This window comes from Rhamphochromis longiceps, linkage group LG11 (genome assembly GCF_057381845.1).
Source record: "Rhamphochromis longiceps isolate RC_006_pf linkage group LG11, R_longiceps_female_GT1.1, whole genome shotgun sequence".
NCBI classification, from domain to species: Eukaryota; Metazoa; Chordata; class Actinopteri; order Cichliformes; family Cichlidae; genus Rhamphochromis; species Rhamphochromis longiceps.
Genome location: NC_140567.1, coordinates 34,312,843 through 34,333,153, shown reverse-complemented (window position 1 = coordinate 34,333,153; position 20,311 = coordinate 34,312,843). Strand labels below are relative to the sequence as shown.

Sequence of the window (20,311 nt, the reverse complement as noted above, 5' to 3'; positions counted from 1 at the left end):
GATATTAAATTTATTTAACAAAATACTGATTGCTATTTGAACTTCTTATCTTCTTATCCTACTTTATAGATTATGGTCTTTTAAAGTAAAGGAACACAGAGGAACAAAGAGTGTTTATCTTGTAACAATATTGATTGGGAAGGAAATAAAGGGCATGTGTTGCTATGGTTCCATCTTTGTCCACAAGAGGGCAGCGTGACATCGTTTTATTAAAGCACTTCAGCCTCGTGGAGATCTAAACCTGATTTAAACCTTGCCTGGAGTTAATACTTAAATGTCTCTTTAATGTCATCTCAGTCTGCTCATATTCTGCTTGGAGTTTAAACAAGACGATTATTCCCACACATTAGTATTAACCCTCGTTTAAAAAAAATTAAATGAGAGAAAAATAATTTTACACGAGCTCTGAGAAGTATGATGAAAGATATGATGGTGAAGAACATGTCCACTGTAGCAATGTTATTTTTAATGTCATTTTTTAAACATTTGAAGTGTAACTTTTTTCTTTTTACCTTTTTTCCGCTCTGCTAACAAGTATTCACACATAAAAAGGTTTTTTTTTTTAATACATCACAGTTTTGTGATTAACACAATCTCTCTAAGTTGAGTTTATGATATTCATGGATAACTTTGTTTGATAACCTAAAACAAATAAGCTGTAAAATAACTGCATTTATTCAGCAGTGCAGAGACTCTAGCATTTCTAATTTCCTGTATTTCTGTGAGGAATCAAATATTTTTACTAGTTGAACTGTTCAGTTTTTCATACAAACATGTAACAAGCTTATGAAACAGTTATTGATTTAAACCTAACTGTGTATTAAGAAAATTATCATTATTTTTGTCCATGTCTTTATTTGAAGTTGGGTTTTGTTTTTTTTTACTTTTTGAGCCCTTATTTTGGTTTTTTAAAATATGAGCTATAATGCATGGGTATATAATGTAACTTTATTGTCTGGGTCAGATTTAAAAGGAGTTCAGAAAAGCACAATACAGCCATATGGACATCCCAGTCTCATAAAAATAGCATTAATGCAGATGTTATTATTTATTTAAGCTGAGTAAAATGTTTTTCATGACTACTTTCAGTTTAGTTTTGTAACAATGGTGATTGTAACAATCGTGGCTTACGTTGCGTGAATGTAGCCGCTGTACCTTTCTTCTTTATTGAAATCCTGATGGGAACAGTTGAGCTGAGTGTTTTTAATGTTGCCATCTTGGTGTTTTAAAACTTTATTTTTGACTTTCCAAAATAAGCATCGTATTGTATTCACTAAGACTTGAATCTGGAGCCTTAGAACAAAAAACGAGTGTTTTCCAAGGTCATATAAGAACAGAGCGAAAGGTTTTTCTCCCAGAAAGTTTCAGTTTGTCTCTTTGTACAATCAGAGTCGCCGCCTCCTGCTAGCTGTTAAAAAAGAACGCAGGCTTAAGGCACTTACACCATCACTTCACTCTTTTGACCTACAAGCTACGTCCGTCTACACCAAGTCTGTGGGTGGTAGCTGTACTTTTGAACTTTGGCCAGAGCTGACCTTTTCTCTGCAGTTTTTCAGTGTAAGCTGACCGCCTCCTGGCTCTTACTTTTTGTTGAGTGTACAGACACAGAAGTGGTTTCAAGTTCTTATTCAACCTCTTTACTCTCGAGCTGTCTTCTGGGATTCATGTTTAATATCTCCTCGCTATTTGTGATTAGCTGGACCTGATAAGTATAAACGTCATCATTTAACAGGAAGTCATCATGTTGTTACAGATGTTACATTCTTTGTTACTAAAAAAGTGATGTCATATAGCGATAGTAAGCTTACTTTACAGCATACAACAGGGTAACCTGTCTTTAAACACCAATGTTTCGTGGACTCTTTCTTGTCCTAAACAAATGGTTGACATCACGGGGGCTCTGTCATATATCTTTTAGAGAAACACTATGGTTTGCAATCAGCTGTAATTATAAATTGGCTTTGTGATGTGTGTAGATTTACTTGGAGTGCGTGATTATAATTAAAATAAGGCAGTGGGTAGAGAAAAGGTCAGGGTGACTTAACATCAGTGTGTCTAAGAGCGCTAAAAGATCTCTACGAGAACTGAGAGAAACATATTCTGGGTGGTTTGCCCTCACCTGGACCAGCACCTTCACTGAGCCAGTCAGGCAGGACATGTGACAACTTGACAAAGGTCACAGGGAAAGCTCAGGGACTTGCAGGTACTTATACTGAAGGGTGTGTCGGGGTGGGGGTGAACCCTCCACATCCTCTTTAGCTGCTGCTGCTTTGAGCTAGGTCTTGGCAATCAGGGCAGGTGTAAGTCATCTCGTGTGCATTTTGGCCCATCCACACTGCCGTCCCATTGGCATCAGACTCTTGGGCCTTAAGTGAGCGATGCACCTTAGCACAGTAGCTGCTGCTCTCACATGGGAAGGGCATGAAGCAAGCAAAATAAGTAAAGACAAAAAAAATCCAAAACCAAAAACAGGAATGATGTGAGGGAGGGGACGCTTGAACTCAGAGTGGGTGGGGGGTAAAAAATGTTAATAGTTTCATGAATGAGGATGAGGAGGATGATTATAGGGGAGATTAAACTCATCAACTCACCAAGCTAGGTATATCATAGACACTATGAATATGAGGAGCACAAAGGCTCCAGCTGCTACACCATACACCCACATCTTCAGCTTCCCATCTGTGGAGGAGGAAGCTCGTCAGTTTGTCTGTTTACACTTTGACATGGAACCAGAAGCCATTAAAAGGACTCTGTGAAGATTTCTGCAGTACTTTATAACAGTTAGGGACACACTGATCCAACTTTTTCCAGTTCCAATATGATAGAGAGACACTGGCTCAGAGTATCTGCCAAAACTGTATTGATCCTGTGACAAATTAATAAGCTATATTCCTCACTCTAAGGAAGAGACTTGGACTCATTCTTTTATGCGTAAGGAAATTTAATTAAATTTAATAGCCTAAATAAAATAATAATATATTTTTATTCATCAGTCTCCCTTCAGCTCACTGTGAGAGTCATTACTGTATATTGCTGTGATTTACAGCTGCACCAGCTTCTGCTTTCCAGCTCTGATGTGAGTGCATCACCTCTCATACAAACATGAGCATCCTGAGTGGAGTAAAGCTGACAACTACTACTTCTTTTTGCTGTTTCCTTTAGAGGTCTCCACAGCGGATCATCTGTCTCCATCTCACCCTCTCCTTCGCATCCTTTTCTGTCACAGCAGCCCTGCGTCTCCTCTCACACTACATCCATGAATCTTCTCTATGTTCTTCCTTTTCTCCTCCTGCCTGGCAGCTCTATCTTCAAAATCTTTTGTCCAGTATATCAACTATCCCTCCTCTGCACATGTCCAAACCTTCTCAGCCTTTCCTCCTTAACAAGTGAAATAATAATAATCTGCTTTACCACACTGTGTTAGATTATTTTATTAATAATAAAAGGCTGCCAATGAGAAGGTAATACAGAAAGCACTGTCGATGTTGGAGCTTTTCAGTCGTGTCAAATCACTCAACCACAGTTTGAGGTGAAATATGTCTAAACTGGTGATGCTTTGCTGTTACTGTTGTAGCTCTCCTGTTAACAGCTGCTGATGTGTGGTGTAGTAATCGCAGACAAACATAGAATTATTGAACAGACTGACCCACTGTCAACAATACCTGATCCTGCTTTGTGAATTAGGATTGGACTGATATAACATCCGATTCAAGTATTGGATCAGTGCATCCCTCTAATATCAATAAATAAATAAATCACATAGCTTGTGGTTTACAGTGTAATATCCTGAGAGTCAGGTACTTATCTGGGGGCATAGTGGAAGAAAACAAGGCAAAAAATACCGGGAATGAGAAACCAGCGGAGCATGTTGTTATCCATAAATGGTGCTCTGTGTATTTTCTCAGGGTGCAGCAGCTTTTGTCAGATGGGCAGCGAGGAGCCAGAGCCTGACGGTTAAATGGGCCAGGGGCTGACTTCACACAAGTGATCTGTGATCATTGCTTACAGACTGCAAAGTGTACTAGTGTCCATTTCCCAAACTACTGTCACTCGCAGTCATGTAAACATGTTGTCTCTTATTTTTTTTATAATTAGTAGAATGTGTCAGAAATAATGGAGTGATAATTTATTAACTCTGCAGGGGGTAGAAATAGACTCAAATAGACTGAAATATTAAATGAAATCTGAATTTTTCCTTTATAGAGACCATGTCTCAAACAGAGCTGGAGCCAAAATAAATCTCGGCACTGTAAGAAAATATTTTTAGCCAATTTAGTCATTTAATTTAGAATAATAGATATTTTGTCAGATTACGTTTTGTTAAAACTTAAAGAACCCCAGTCGTTTTCTTTCCAAGCTCCTTAGACGAGCACAACTCTGACGTCAGACCAGAAAACCGAAGCTGGCACATACAGGACAAATCAGTGACGCAGTGGGGCATTATAACTGTCAAACACGCACCCATCATCTTTTTTTCTTTTTCCAGCTTACAGTCGTGTTTATGCAATTAGTACCCTGTAAGTACTCTGTGTGTACTCAGTAAGTATGCGGCACTTGCAAAAAATATTGAAGTGTCGATTTCTCAAACGTGCCCAATTGCTTTTCTCTTGTTCCCAAAGTTGACCTGATCACAGTGCAAATCACAAGCTATATAATCTAGTTGCATCTTTATTTATATCTTACTGTAGTGAAGTATAACAGCAAGCATTGTATTGCAAAACAAGCAAGCATATGGAAGATAAACAATGCAAAGGTTACTGTAAGTGATGGTTTGTGGATGTGGAAGTGTTTGCTCCTGAGACACTTTAACTCAATCTGTTCTGTGCTCTCGCATGCATCATCAGTCACAACGCTCCGTGCAGACGCCGCTCTCAAACGTTAATGTAGCGGAAGTCAAGAGCAGGTAGGAAAGCTTCATCAGTGCATCCAAAAGGACTCGTGTGATATTACATGTTGGTTTTATTTCATACAGAGCTGCAAGTACAAGCTAACATTAATTCAGCACTGTCAACACTAAATCCGCCCAAACACACTGAAAGTAAAGCACGTCCTGCTGTTGTCATGTGAAAACCTCTCAGCTTTATGTCTTAACTTCACTTCAAGGATTATGTGGAGCTCTGTAGGTTGGAAAAAGTCAGACGCTGGACTCGGAAATCTTTTCCCTTCAGCCACACTAACAGAAACTTGAAATGGAGGAGTTTTTATTATTCTCTGCACATTCTTTACTTTACAGATACATGTTTACCATCACTGTAAGCAAAGGCTTGCTTTGGAAAGGATGCAATAGTTGTGCCTACATTCATTTTTCTATAGAAAGAAAAGCTTGTAAAGCAGCACTTTAAGTAGTTCCCCAACACATGGCATTTTAAAGATTAAATGGGGGTGCTGTTATGGTTTTTCTTATTTTCTGTCATATCACTGCATGTCAAAGATGGGGGGAGTTTTTATTTTTAAAACCAGCTCTGGCTGTTAGCACAGCAGCCTCATACATCTGCTGTTTGTGAGAAGCCGTCAATCAGAGGAAAACTGGCTGAAAGTGCAGGTGGCCTAAAAACAGGAACCAAAAAGGTTGTTTTAAGATGGCGGATGAACTGAGGGGCTAGACAGAGGCCATGTATAAGATAAATACGGATCATTTTGACCTGTGAAACATACAAAATTACTCTAGTAGAGTCCAAGAAATACAGTATAGAGGTGCAAATGAGCATTGGAGAGGTCTTTTAAAGGTTTTCACTTGACAGCAGCAAAACAATTGTATTCTCCTTGCATTTGTGATGTTTGTTAACACTGACGATAACCTGTAGTTTGGTAAACAGTGCTATGAATCTGCATAAGGTGTGATGAGTGTGTGATGGTCTGACCTGGTCCATAGGGCTGCAGGTACCAAGTTCGCCCGTTGCGTCCGGGCTGGATGGTGGTGGGCAGTGTGGGGTTAATGGCACGACTGGTCTTCACATCCCCTTTCTTGTCCCCTGCTGTGGGGATCTCCAGGATGGGGATGGGGGCACACTGGTCCAGCTGCCCAGTGGATGACAGCACTTCTGTGAAGCCTTCCTCGCACATGCAAATACCAGCCTGCAGGGGGCAGCGCAGATTCATATATGATTTAAGCTGGAGCGACAGTACAGTGCTTGGAGGGATGTTAAACAAGCTAATCTCAAAGTGAATTAATTCATGAGGAGTGTTCAGAAGAGTCCTGGCTGGTATGGCAGCATGGCCGACCTGTTACTGTTCGAAGACAGGTTTAACTGCTGCACTGAGGCCACCACGTGTTGACATTTCTCATTCATTTACAGTCAATCAAGATAAAAGCACAAGCTTCCAGACAAATCGAACCATTTCAGAGCTGTTTGTGACCTGCTGTAGCCTCATTCCCATATACCGTATTTTCTGCTAATGCCTGTTTCCAGTTCAGCAGGAACAATAATAGTCTGTGCTGCAGATGGAGGGCCATTTAAGCATTGCTTTGCACCCAGAGTCACCTGCTGTATGTTCACCGAAACAGTTACAGTCACAAGTATGACCCCAGGTTGGGCATTAACCCCTTAAATCAAAGTGTGTCATATTTGATGCATTACTTTTTGAGAACTTCTACATCATCAGTGCTAATCCCCCTGAAAAACCTCAATAAATTGCACAATTCATTTTTAAGCAATAATTTATAAAAAGCCAGATGTAGCAAATATGACAACAATTAAGAATCTCATATGCAAATTAATATTTAATTCAAAATGTCAGAAGGTTCAATAAAACCTATTTTAATGCCTTGCTCAAAGGTATTTTAAATGTGGTAAATAGCGAGGGCTCCTAACTGATTTCTCCAGCTGTCACCAACTTATTAACAAGATTTAAACTTGTACTGTGGATGTGGATGATTCGCCAACTAGACAATTAAATGTTGCTGCCCTCACTTGTCAGCAACAGAAATACTACTCTGTTAATCTACTGTAATTATTCGTGTTTTTTATTAATGCACACAAAGTAGAGAAAGAGAATACCTGCAGAGCTCTATGGTATTATAATGTCAAAAATGAGCATTTGTATATGAGCTGTGCTGACTAAACTGGCAATGCATAGATGCATTGTGCATAGACGTGCGGAAGGAAAGAAGGCTGCTGTCGTCACTGCTAATGTTAGGTTACGTTGCCAGGTGTAGCTAACGTCATGCATGTGCAGTGTTATGCACAGTGGCATTTGAAATAAGCTGTGATTAATTCCTCTTAAATATACATGTGATTTGTGTACAGACAAAGTTTAACTGCCATTAGATTTTGCTTAAACTGGACTGTTTTCTGATATTTATGGTGCCAAACTGGGTAACGCTTGACTATGTTTGACCCTCAAAGTCCAGTTTATTTGACTGGTGTAACTAATAATGGATTGCATTTATATAGCGCTTTTCTAGGCACCCAAAGCACTTTACAATTCCGTTATTCATTCACTCTCGCATTCACACACTGGTGGAGGGAAGCTACAGTTGTAGCCACAGCTGCCCTGGTGCAGACTGACAGAAGCGAGGCTGCCATGTCGTGCCATCGGCCCCTCTGGCCAACAGGCGGTAGGGTAAAGTGTCTTGCCCAAGGACACAACGACCAGGACAGAGAGAGCTGGGGATCGAACCGGCAACCTGTAACCGAGCTTCAACCCCCTGGACCACGGTCGCCCCCGTAACTGGTGCGTACGGTACTTTAGCCTAGCCGATTTGAAGAGGTGGGCCAGGTCACAGTGAGGTCAGACACTTGCACACCTAGTGTGGTCAGCCAAGTGTGGAAGTCCGATGATTTCTCAACAACTGCTGGCTCTGTGAAATTCGCCTTAAGTAATAATGTATGTGAGAGGACAGTTTCTCACCAATTCCAGAGCAGCTCCAGTGTGGCCACATAAAAATCAAAGTTTGAGATGCTTAGACAGACTGAAGTGTACTCAGGACTCGGATCGTTAAGCGCAGTGTGAGCGCAGGCCAGCAGGAAAGTGGGGACGGGGTGCAATGCAACCAAGCCTAGTGTGAACACAGTCTTTCACTTGGCTAGTCAGATATTTTGTCGAGGTGTAATTTCATCGTCGTCTTGGACGCTGCAGTTTGTGACACCACTGAACTGCCTTCTCCACACACAGAGGTGTTTTTGGTATTTAGTATGCCCTCACTCATATTAACAGGGTTACAAAAATATATGAAACACCCATCAGTGTTATGTAATCCAATCCCACAGCACAACAAACCTTCAGAGTGACCATAAACACCTGTCTGCAAAACTGAACATTACTACCACGATGAAGAGAGGATTTACTGTACGACTGTTGTCTTACACTGCATTAGGTTTTAGCTGAGTGTACCTAATAAACTGTGTGAGTGCAGTTTTTTCATCCTCGTCTGGGGATTGAATGGGTGACCTCAGAAGTCCTGACCCTGCTTCTCATCCGATCGTTTTGACCCGATTATTCAGCGGTTACGTAAGGCGGCTGGCTGTACGAGCTACTACAGCTGGTAACCTGCCTTCATTGCTAGGTCAAGAGTTGTTCTGTCCTTATTGTGCGTCCCTTTGCCCAACTTGACAGACAGCTAACGGTTTCAATGAACATTGGAGGCGGAAGTAAGTTTAAGGCTTTTTACTTCGTCAGTAGTTCAATGATTGACATCCTTTTCTTCCCGTAAAACTAAAAACAAACACAAAGTAAATGTCACAAGATGTCTTTTCCTCTTTACACACACTTCTAGGATATGAACTATACTGTTATATAGTATGTGTAATCAACAGCGACTCAGTATTGATCACAATACAACTTAGAGAGTTTAGCTTCCTCAAAGATAAACATAGCACATGAAATAACTGGTTCCTAAACAAATCTATGTAATAGAAATGCACCAAATAAACTTGTAAACATGTTGTACATTAATACTCACAAGCAATAACTCTCCAAGGCAGAAACGTTTTAAAGAGCAACAACATATCCTGCAGGCTAACAAGTGACCAGCTTCCTGTTTCCTCTACCCACAGGAACACAGAAAAACCCCACCAAAATAAAAGCAGGTGAGAATTCCCATTACGACCAGCAGAGGGTGCTGAAGAGAAAGAACCTATGCATGCCATAACACTCCCCGTCTGGTATTGTAAAATACCATTATGAACCAACTGAAACATCATAAACTGCAAGATTTTACAGATTATATCTGAATACAATGTTTACCATCATGACACACATACTTCTCAGTCCTTTGGGGACATCAATAACACTGTCTCTGACACAGGTCTCAGGTAAGTATTAATAGTTCCATTTCTTGAGACCCTCATTTCAATCTTCCTGACCCTGCCATCCTTATCCGGGAAGATCTGGTTGACAAGTCCCATTGGCCATTCATTGCGCCTCGCTTGTGCATCTTTGATGAGCACCAAATCTCCCACCTTGAGGTTTGCATGGTTACGTTGCCACTTGTTCCGGCTTTGCAGTGTCCCTAAGTACTCCCGTCTCCATCTGGTCCAAAATGTGTTTGCAAGGTGTTGAACTTGCCTCCACTGCTGTCGATGGAAATCCTTCTCAATAAAACTTCCCGGAGGGGGAAGAGGAGTGCACACCTTCTGAGTGAGAAGCATGGAAGGTGTCAACAGGAAGGGTGTGTCAGGATCTGTTGTGATAGGAGACAAAGGTCTAGCATTAATGATGGCTGTTACCTCTGCCATTAGAGTAGAAAGCACCTCATGTGTCAAGTGAGAGTGCGGGGTTTGGAGAAGCATTGCATCCAGGATACGTCGGGACAATCCTATCATACGTTCCCAGCTTCCTCCCATATGAGAAGAGTGAGGTGGATTAAAGATCCAGGTGCATCCCTCTTCTCCCAGGTATGTTTTAATGCTTGACACGTCGGGATCTGTCAGTGTGAAACCTAGCTCCCGGCAAGCACCAACGAAATTAGTCCCACAATTGGATCGAATCTGCTTAACAGGCCCTCTCAAACTGAAGAATCGACGCAGGGAATTGATGAAACTTGATGCGTCCATCGACTCAATCAGTTCAATGTGCACAGCACGTGTGCTAAGACACGTAAAAAGAACAGCCCACCTTCTGCTATTTGCCTGGCCTCCTCTTGTACGCCTTGTGACCACAGACCAAGGGCCAAATACATCCAAACCCACGAAGGTGAAAGGAGGTTCGGTGCTGATACGATCAGAAGGCAGATCTGCCATTCTTTGCTCAGTTGCTTTCTTCCTAAGTCTGTTGCAGGTGATACAGTTGTGGATAATCTGTTTGATTAGCCTCCTTGCTCCTGTAATCCAATATCCAGCAGTACGGACTGCACCTTCTGTGAACACCCGTCCCTGATGCATTACTCGCTGGTGATGGTGTTCTACTATCAACTTGGCAACATGGCTACCACCTGGAATAATGAGAGGATGTTTCTCCTTGTAGTCGATGTTGGCGTGTTTGAGCCTTCCACCTATCCTCAAGAGTCCTTGATCATCACAGTAGGGACTGAGTTTTTGTAAAGAGCTGTGTTTTGGTATGTCTTTACCATTAGCAATACAGGCAAGTTCCTCCTCAAACATTTCCTTCTGCACACTTTTGATGACGACAATCTCAGCCTTTGTCAGTTCCTCTGCTGTGCGAGACTGTTTGCAATGATGCCATGAACTGCAAGAGGGACCTTCATCTTTGCTCTTGAAGACCTTTGCAATATGAATGAGCAAACTAAGGGCCTTGAGGAGTTTCTTCAAAGAGGAAAAACGTCTGAACCTTTGCGATCCAAGCAGAGACCCATCATTACTCGTGTGAGTGACAAAGCTGCGTATTTCATCATCCAACTCGGGGTCCACAAGGTCATAGGTTTCAGCTTCTCTTGTAACACTAGCTTGTAACAAGAAGGCAGGTCCTTTAAGCCAGGCACTGTCACCAAGCATGGCGGCAGGCACCGAGCGTGTGCCTATGTCAGCAGGGTTAGAGCTCGTAGGGACATAGTGCCATTGTTTTGGTTCTGAAATCCTCCTGATTCGCTGCACCCTGTTGCCAACATATACATAGAACCTCTTCGTCTGGTTGCTTATATAGCCTAAAACCACACGACTGTCTGTGTAGAATTCAACTGCCTCAAGATTTAGGTCCAGTTCACTTGTGATGACTTCAGCAAGCTCTGCAGCTAAAACAGCAGCTCCCAATTCCAGTCTTGGAATTGTATGAGCAGATTGTGGGGCCAATTTTGCTTTCCCTAGAACGAAGCCCACCTGATGGTTCTGATTTTCGCCAGTGGTCTTTAGGAAAGCAACTGCTGCAATGGCTTTAGTGGAGGCATCTGAAAAGATGTGTAACTCTTTTCTGATTGCTGTTGACATCGTAGCAGAAGCGTAGGTCCTTGGAATATGTACATTCTTGAGATCGACAAGAGATTCTTTCCATGTATCCCACTCGGCCTCCCTTTCTCTAGGCAGTGGAGTGTCCCAGTCTAGGGCCTCACTTGAAAGTTCTCTCAGCAGCATCTTTCCCTGGATTGTAACCGGTGAAGCAAATCCTAAGGGATCAAAAAGACCATTGATTGTAGCTAAGACACCTCTCTTTGTAAAGGGCTTCACTGTCTCTGCTACTCGAAAGGTAAAGGCGTCTTTCTTTAGGTCCCATATCAGACCAAGGCTTCGCTGTGTAGGTGTCACATCAGTCTCCAGATTTAGCTCTTTAAGCCCCTTTGCACGGTCATCTGGAGAAAATGCATCAAGAACCTCAGAGCTGTTTGATGCTATTTTATGCAGGCGAAGGTTAGATGTGGCAAGCATTTCCTGTGCTCTCTTCATTAGATCAATAGATTCACTGGCTGTGGGCCTTGACATAAGCGCATCATCAACGTAGAACTCCCTCTCAATGAAGCGTCGTGCATCTGATCCGAATTCCTCTTCACCATGAGCTGCTGCACATCGAAGGCCGTATATAGCTACGGATGGTGAGGGGCTGTTGCCAAACACGTGAACCTTCATTTGATACTCACAGATGTCATTGGCAGGATTGTTGTCTTCATGCCAGAGGAAGCGCAAATAGTTTCGATGGTCCTCTCTTACAATGAAACTGTGAAACATCTGTTCAATGTCAGCAGTTACTGCAACAGTTTCACGTCTGAACCTCATCAATACTCCCAATAAGCTATTATTGAGGTCAGGTCCAGAGAGGAGAACATCATTGAGAGAGACGCCATGGCACTTTGCACTTGAGTCAAACACAACCCTGATCTGATCCGGCTTCTGAGGATGGTACACCCCAAACGTAGGTAAGTACCAGCACTCCTTGTCCACCTCAAGTGGAGTAGACAGTTCAGCATGGTCACGATCAAATATGTTCTGCATGAAAGCAAAGAAATGCTTCTTCATTTCAGGCCTTTTTTCAAGGGTGCGCTGAAGAGAGGATAAGCGTTTGACGGCCTGGTCGCGATTGTTGGGCAGCCACTGGCGAGGTCCCTTAAATGGAAGTGGCGCCACCCAGCTGTTGCTGTCATCTATGAACATCTCTCTCTTCATGACCTCTAGGAACAGTTTGTCTTCAATAGAAAGGCCGATTTTGTTATCGTCCTCGGATGTATCAAAGATGGTGCTTCCAAGAGTGCATGCCTTAACTATAGGTGTTTTGGTGGTAGGGAAGGCTTTACGCTCAGACTTGGACCCATAATTCTCTTTGATATGAACCATATTTGGACATGGTCTGAAATAGGATGGGCGATTGTTCTCAAGCACATTAGTGTGATAGGCATCCACAGCTGCAGGCTTATGAGCATCACCTAAACAGACGTCACCAATGATGACCCATCCCAGGTCCAGTTTCTGTGCATATGGGGCATTGTGAGGACCGTTTCTATGCTGCCTCGCTTTGTGGACACTAAGTAGGTCACGTCCAAGTAAAAGGAGGATCTCTGCTTTGTGATCGAGTGGTGGGATGAGATGGGCTATTGGCCTTAGATGAGCATGTTCTGCTGCCACCTCAGGGGTAGGTATCTCAGCTCTGTTACTCGGAATGTTATTACATTCAATTATTGTCGGCAGCGTGACTGATGTGGCTCCGTCTAGTGACTCCACTACAAAGCCTGTAGCTCTTCTACCCATCATTTCTGTTGTTCCCGCACATGTACGAAGTGTGAATGGAGACTCTGACCCCTCTATGCCATAAACATCAAAAAACTCTGACCTGGCAAGTGACCGATTACTCTGATCATCGAGCACGACATAAGCCTTTGTCACTCGCTCTGGCTGCGCTTTTGGGAAAACCTTTACCAAGCAGATCTTAGAACAGGATCTTCCTCTCTGAGCTTCTCCACATACTTCGGTACAAGTCGATGTTATAGCAGGCTGAGTTGTCTCTTCTGTGCCCTCCCCGCCATGACCAAAGAGAGTTGCAGGAGGTGGTCTTGGATGAAGGGCAGAGATATGATTCCTGCTTTCACATTCTGTACACTTGATTGTTGTGTTACAGTTCTTGGCCATGTGACTAGTGGAAGAACAGCATCTAAAACAGATACCATTGTCCTTGAGGAAGGTCTTACGCTCCTCAATGGGTTTATTGCGAAACCCTCTGCAGCGCTTGAGGGGATGTGGCTTTTTATGAATAGGGCACTGCCTTTCCACATCACAGGTTTGCTCTCTCACGCTGTCTTGGCCAGCTTTCCCCTGTGATATTTCCGTCTTGTGAGCAGAGACCAAACCCTTATAGGTCTTCCTCACTGTAGTATCTGATCTAAAGTGGTCTGTTGTAGATGCTAAGAGCCTGAAGCCTGGATCATTGCGGGCTTGTGCCTCTCTGCAGACAAAGTCACAGAGAAAGGAAAATGGCGGAAAAATGACACTATGGTCAACTTTATACCTAAAACCCTGAGAGAGCCACTTTTCCTGGATATTGTGTGGTAACTTGTCCACAATTGGAGCGACACCACGTGCAGTGTCAAGATAGCTTAGCCCTGGGAGATAACCCTCTGATTTTGCTGCCTCAACCTCCTGCAGCAGGTCACTAAGCTCTCTCAGCTTAACAGGATCTTTGCTACTGACCTTTGGGAAGTTTGTAAGCCTGTCGAACAGTGTTTTTTCAATTATCTCTGGAGAGCCAAAACATTCCTCCAAGCGCTCCCAGGCTTTGTCCAGTCCAACTTCAGGACGACAGACATGCACCGTCTTTATTCTTTTCACATGCCGTGCTGAGTCGTGCCCTAGCCACTTAATAAGGAGGTCCAACTCTTCACTGGGGCTGAGTTTTAGTCCACTGATTGCATTCAGAAAGGAGGATTTCCACGCCCAGTAATTTTCAGGGCAGTCATCAAACTTTGTGAGACCAGCATTAATAAGATCCCTCCGTGCCAAGTACCTTGCTATATCACCCACCTGAGCACTGCCATCTGGTAGGAGTTGAGGTGTGACTCGATCAGGCGACCTTTCCCTTGTGCTCTCTGGTGGGTGCGGTGTTGAGTGGGGATAAATACCAGACTTTGGTTCCTGAGATAGCCCTGATGTTGGAATGGCTTTGTTTCTCATTTTGAACAAGTGAGATTCAACATATGGAGTACCAAAGCTTTGCCTGGGTTGAATCGTGGGCTTCAGCTCATGAACAGTTGACTCTCTATGCTCTTCCTCTGGTTTAGCACTCTCGGTTGGCTGTAGATGCTGCTCCACATACTGCCGTGTCCTTTCAGCAGTCTCTTCAAAGGCTGGTTTCCTTTCAGTTTTGACAGACTCCTCTGCTGCAACCTCAAGGATGCTGGCTTCAGCCATAGCTGCTGCTACCTCCTTTTCATACTGTAAAGTGTTCAATTTGGCTTCTATGCGAGCCTTTTCAATCATCATTTCTGACTCTATTTTGGCATAATCAGCTCGTGCGCGAGCTGCCTCCAGTTTAGCACGAGCTGCAGCAGCGGCTCGACTGGCTGATGATCCACTCGATGCTATAGAGGCCACTGACCTGGTCTCTAGAGCCGACAGCTGCGTTATTTCTTTTGTGACTTGTGTGTCCTCCATCCCACAATGCTGCTGTGTGGCAAGCGTAAGCAGTAGTAGAGATGAGACGTGCTGGCAGACGAAGTTGCTGTTTTTGATTATCTCTGCCTGCTGAGAAGCTGCTTTTTTACTGTTCTGTCCTTATTGTGCGTCCCTTTGCCCAACTTGACAGACAGCTAACGGTTTCAATGAACATTGGAGGCAGAAGTAAGTTTAAGGCTTTTTACTTCGTCAGTAGTTCAATGATTGACATCCTTTTCTTCCCGTAAAACTAAAAACAAACACAAAGTAAATGTCACAAGATGTCTTTTCCTCTTTACACACACTTCTAGGATATGAACTATACTGTTATATAGTATGTGTAATCAACAGCGACTCAGTATTGATCACAATACAACTTAGAGAGTTTAGCTTCCTCAAAGATAAACATAGCACATGAAATAACTGGTTCCTAAACAAATCTATGTAATAGAAATGCACCAAATAAACTTGTAAACATGTTGTACATTAATACTCACAAGCAATAACTCTCCAAGGCAGAAACGTTTTAAAGAGCAACAACATATCCTGCAGGCTAACAAGTGACCAGCTTCCTGTTTCCTCTACCCACAGGAACACAGAAAAACCCCACCAAAATAAAAGCAGGTGAGAATTCCCATTACGACCAGCAGAGGGTGCTGAAGAGAAAGAACCTATGCATGCCATAACAAGAGTTGTTTCTAAAAGCTATTCAAGCCTGGAAAATAGATCACTCTGTGGTTTGCCAGCTGCCGTGTCTGTGAGACAAAAACTTATTTACATGATTTTGATGAAGTGCAGTTGAATGACACTGTGGAGCAATGGGTTTTACATCTTCCTGCTGCTATCATTTTATTCCCTGCTGCATTCAAATTCAATTCAGTGTGTCAGTGTTTGCACAGACATTCATCCAGGAAAGCTGTGCTTTAGGGTTTAGGAAAATTGCTCTTTTATTTTTGAGTTTATTGTGATATGAGGACAAAATCCACTCACCTCGCTGCAGAAAGACTTTGGCATGAGGCAGGGCGGGTCACAGGAGCTGTTGTCCTCTGGAGGGTTCATTGGAGGACAACCTCCTGTGAAAGAGACAACAGCATCAGATTGAGTACATTTTAATATGATCACACGAGCACAATCGGTTCGTCTCCACGTTTAAAACGTAACACTTGGGGTTATTTCACAGCATGTACTTTCATCTGCAATAATAACTCAGTAAATCCAATGTTTCCAGGTTTATTTTAAAAACAATTTTATGTGTTGATGTGTTAAACGGAGATGAAAAGCTGTACCGGCTTGCCATCGCCCACCACCTTAGATCAATATAGAAATAAGCGCCTAGTTTTTTTTTTTTTCTTCAGTTATATTTCTGACATTTTGTGTAAATTTTACCTCCTACATAAAATTGCCACCAATGGTTTAGGCTTACAGTTGAGCTTAAGAGCGGCTGCAACCTCCAGTTTCTCACTTTAAAGAAAAATTCAGCTGCTCTATTTATTATGCACACTACTGTAGGACAGTGTTTTCTGATCTCTTCTAGCTCGAGACCCCTTTAAAGACGACTAAAGCGTACTTGCAAGTCCTTGACAACAGTTTGATTTCTTAAGCTCAAACATAATGTAATTTTAATGTTTTTTTTTTTTCATTTTATTTATAGATGTGAAGTTGAAACAATTCTAATCAGTTGTGTCATTTAATAAGAACACATCCAGGAAGTTATAATCAAAAAATGTAAATATAACAACATGGGCATTGAGAAGTTGCAGTTAGTTTTTTTATTTTATTTTATTTTTTAGGTTTTTTGGGATAAAAAAAACACTTGATAATAAAATCATCAGAACAAATAATTATAAATGTGATCATTAGTTGCAGAGACTCCAAAAACTAAAGTCAAATGGTTAAAAAAATTGACAAAAAAAAAAAGAAGCAATTGAACCTTCAGCAACTCTGCTGCAGACCTCCAGACTCAAAGTAGAGCAATTATGCTTTCCCCCCCCATCCATCCATATTTTTATTTTATACTAGAACATTTTTTTTACAAGACTGTCTGTATAATGGTCATAATAATGCTTATTTCTCCCATACTGCTTCAAAGAGCTTCAAAGCCATCTACTTGTCACTGCTACGCTGATGATACACAGATGTGCTTCTCTGTTGAGACTAACAACCTCAGCAGCCTCGTCTACCTCAGTGAACGATTTAATGCTCGTACTTAATAAAAAAATACTAATATTTACTAATGTTTCAAAATTCCTCCACCTCAGTCCTAGCATAACTGAGCTTGTTGAATGAGGTCAATCATGTGATCGGTCTGCTCATCAGAAATGTCAAATCTTCTGCTAAAACAAAACAAACCTTTGTATTATTTTGGCCATTTGAATTTTGCATTCGCTCTTTTTTTTTTCTTTGATCTTAAGCAAAAATCAAACCTTTAATGTTCTCATTTAATCCAAAGGTGAGCACACTTTTGAGGTTGCAACTCCTAAACAGTCCTCCAAAGCCCACCAGCTCAGCTAATCTGTGCGGTTTGTTATTTTCTTTTTACTTTTTAAGTTATTTCTAAAACAAGCTGTTTTCGCTCCTCTCCCTCAGTCAGCTTTCTTCTGATTGTCTGCCCTCTTTAAAAAATGGGGTTCAAACAGCGGGTGGGGGTCATTGCTGCTGTGCTCACAGACAGCAGAAGCAACTGTGTGAAACAAATGTTTGGAGCAGCTTTTTTGGAGTTCCTTACCAGTGACATTGAGTCCATCTGAGCGCTGACACCAGATCAAAGGCCGAGTGGAATTTGGGCCAATGCTGCTGAACCATTTGTACTCGAAACATTCACCTCCTGAAAGCAAAACACAAAAACAGTCAACAACTGTGAAGGCTGTACTGAGTCAGGCAGTGGTGACCATTAATCATATGAGAGACACCAGATTAATAAAGCAGCTGCTAAGTTGTGGTTGTATAATAGGCTGCTGACACATAATATGACCGTGTCGTCTCAAAAGGGTCCAGTTCAATGTTTTAATCTTCAGTAAGAGCTTTTGCTTAATGACTTTTTATCAGTGCTATTATGACTTTATCAATATCTCCATCAGTGCAGTAAATGACTGTATTTCCCTGCGGAGTCCTGTGTCATCAATCATCAGTCCAGCCAATTCAGCCAGAGTAAATGAACAATTTAACCTTGAACAAAAGACAGAGCTATTCTCCACAGACGTGGGTACAGTATCGCTGCTCCCGTCAGTGGTACGCCTCTATCTGCCGCCGTACGGGATGAATCCTCTGCGGCTGAGAGGACTTCACCTTTTATGTACTTTACTCTTCTCATTTCTCTCTTTCTTCCTTGCTCCGCTAGAGCTGAAGTCGTTTTTCAAACGTGTTAAGTTATCATTGAATCACTCACTTCGGCTGGCACTTCCCACCATCTTTTATGAGCAGACTGGAGTTGTACTACCACAGAAACATTTCTCAGGAGAAGCGCAGAAGTTTTTTTTTTCTCCTTTTTTTCTGGAGGCAGAAATAATGTCAGTAGTAGTCCCAGATATGAGAATATCTGTAAGAACTGAGAAAGGCGATGGATGATTTTCAGCCATATTAACTGAAAAGAAGAGTAATTATATTCAAGCTTTTTAAACTGACTGCATTTTCAATCACTTTCATATCAAACTGTGCCAATTGCACACATTCACTCTACAGTGGCTGCTAAGCCGCTAAGCGAGGTGCTGTCTGTACCTGGCAAAATCACGGCACCATGGTCACTAATAAGAGGGGAAGTTAATGTCATTCAGGTTTGCTGGGGCGTGCTTTTGGCTGCTCCCTTAATTCCCAGCAGGTCACTAAAGCAGATAGATCCACATATTTGATTTGGCACAGATTTACACCCTCCCACTTATTCAGGGTTGGGGACATCACTTGGAGTACCTTCTTGTGACATCCTGAAACTGGGTTTGTAGTCTCCTCCCACTCTTGAATCAGGCTCTTTGGTGTGCAGTGCAAATGTCTTAACCACAAAACCATCTTTCAAGCTTGCTGGTTGTGGGCCGTATAAAATCTAGTAACACTTTTAAACCACCATTCATTTTTAATAAATGGATTTTCGTGTTCATAAAACCTTTTTTTTTTTTTTTTTACTTCTAATAATGAAATGATAGGCTCCTGCACACCTCTGCTACCCTGAATTGGACAAGCAGAACAAAAAAAAATGGATGAATATTTTACACTAATTATTGCTAATGGTAGAATTTGTTACTTTTTTTTATCTTTAGTGATATAATTATAGCTTTGCAAATAACACATTTTATAATGAGATAACATTTAGGTGTGCAGGATTAACTTTGGCACATGTGAGGATATTTGAACCCAAATGTTCCCTTAATGGACCTGAGCAGTTTTTGATGTACAAACTGAACCAATCAGCTGGTGGTGATAGAGCACTATAGCACTGAAATAAAGTCTAACGTGTCTTAAACCCATTATGTACTCTATTTACTTACTGAGATTTTAAACTTGTCCAAAGTTAAATTTGTAATGAGGACTTTGTGGGATTTAACAAACATAAAAAATGTTTATGTTTGAATGCTTAAGCAGAAAAATGTTGCAAATATGGATGTTTCTGCAAATAAGCTGCAATGGCCACAAAATCCCTTATATATGTGTTCAATCAGGCAGCACAAAACAAATCTATATCACCACAGTGTGCACAGTGAGCACCCAACATTATTGTTGCCTATTTATCCATCCATAACCACTTATCCAGCTAGGATCACAGTGAGCCTGAGTCCATCCCTGCGACTTTGGAAGAAGGTTGCACTCTGGACAGGTCGCTGGTCCAGCGTGGATACGGATACTTTCTATCTCTGGTACACTAAGAATACCAGAGATATAAAGCCAGGCATTGGCATTGCAGCCAATTTAGAATCACCTATTAAACTAACATGCCCAAAATGAACAAACGATCTCTTTATTGCAAAATTTTACCAGCTTAATGAGATGATGAATTCTTGAGCTACAGCCAAAAGTGAATTTTGCGAGATGAGAATGACCTTTGATGAGTGATCAATAAATCTACTGAAGAAAATCCTTCTAATAGTTTTGAACATAATGAACGTGTCGATGAGTCTCACATGTTTCTGGTTTCCTGGAGAATAAATGTAACTCCAACTCTGATTTTTACCTTGTTATAAATTCAGATTCAAGTTGCAAATTTCAAATTTAAATGCCTACAAATGGAGGGACTAGTGTTTCATTAAGGTTTTGCTTTTACGTCTCTGGAGCTGCTGAAAAGCAGTGAGCAGCTTTGTTGTTTTTGTTCTTCAAATTATTGTGATTATTGCATTGAAGTAAAAGTGCTGGCCATTCTGTCAATC

At 41.8% G+C, this 20,311-nt stretch overlaps 1 protein-coding gene across 1 annotated transcript in view; it reads right to left on the bottom strand.

Moving 5' to 3' along the window:
- Positions 1–20,311, bottom strand: part of thsd7ab (thrombospondin, type I, domain containing 7Ab) — a 209,440-nt gene that overhangs the window by 4,235 nt on the left and 184,894 nt on the right. The window contains exons 25-28 of the mRNA XM_085423772.1: positions 17,689–17,787; positions 15,954–16,036; positions 5,862–6,075; positions 2,592–2,679 (exon numbers count right to left, since the gene is read on the bottom strand). Of these exons, the coding sequence (XP_085279898.1) occupies positions 2,592–2,679; positions 5,862–6,075; positions 15,954–16,036; positions 17,689–17,787 (484 nt within the window). The remainder of the gene's footprint in view (positions 1–2,591; positions 2,680–5,861; positions 6,076–15,953; positions 16,037–17,688; positions 17,788–20,311) is intronic.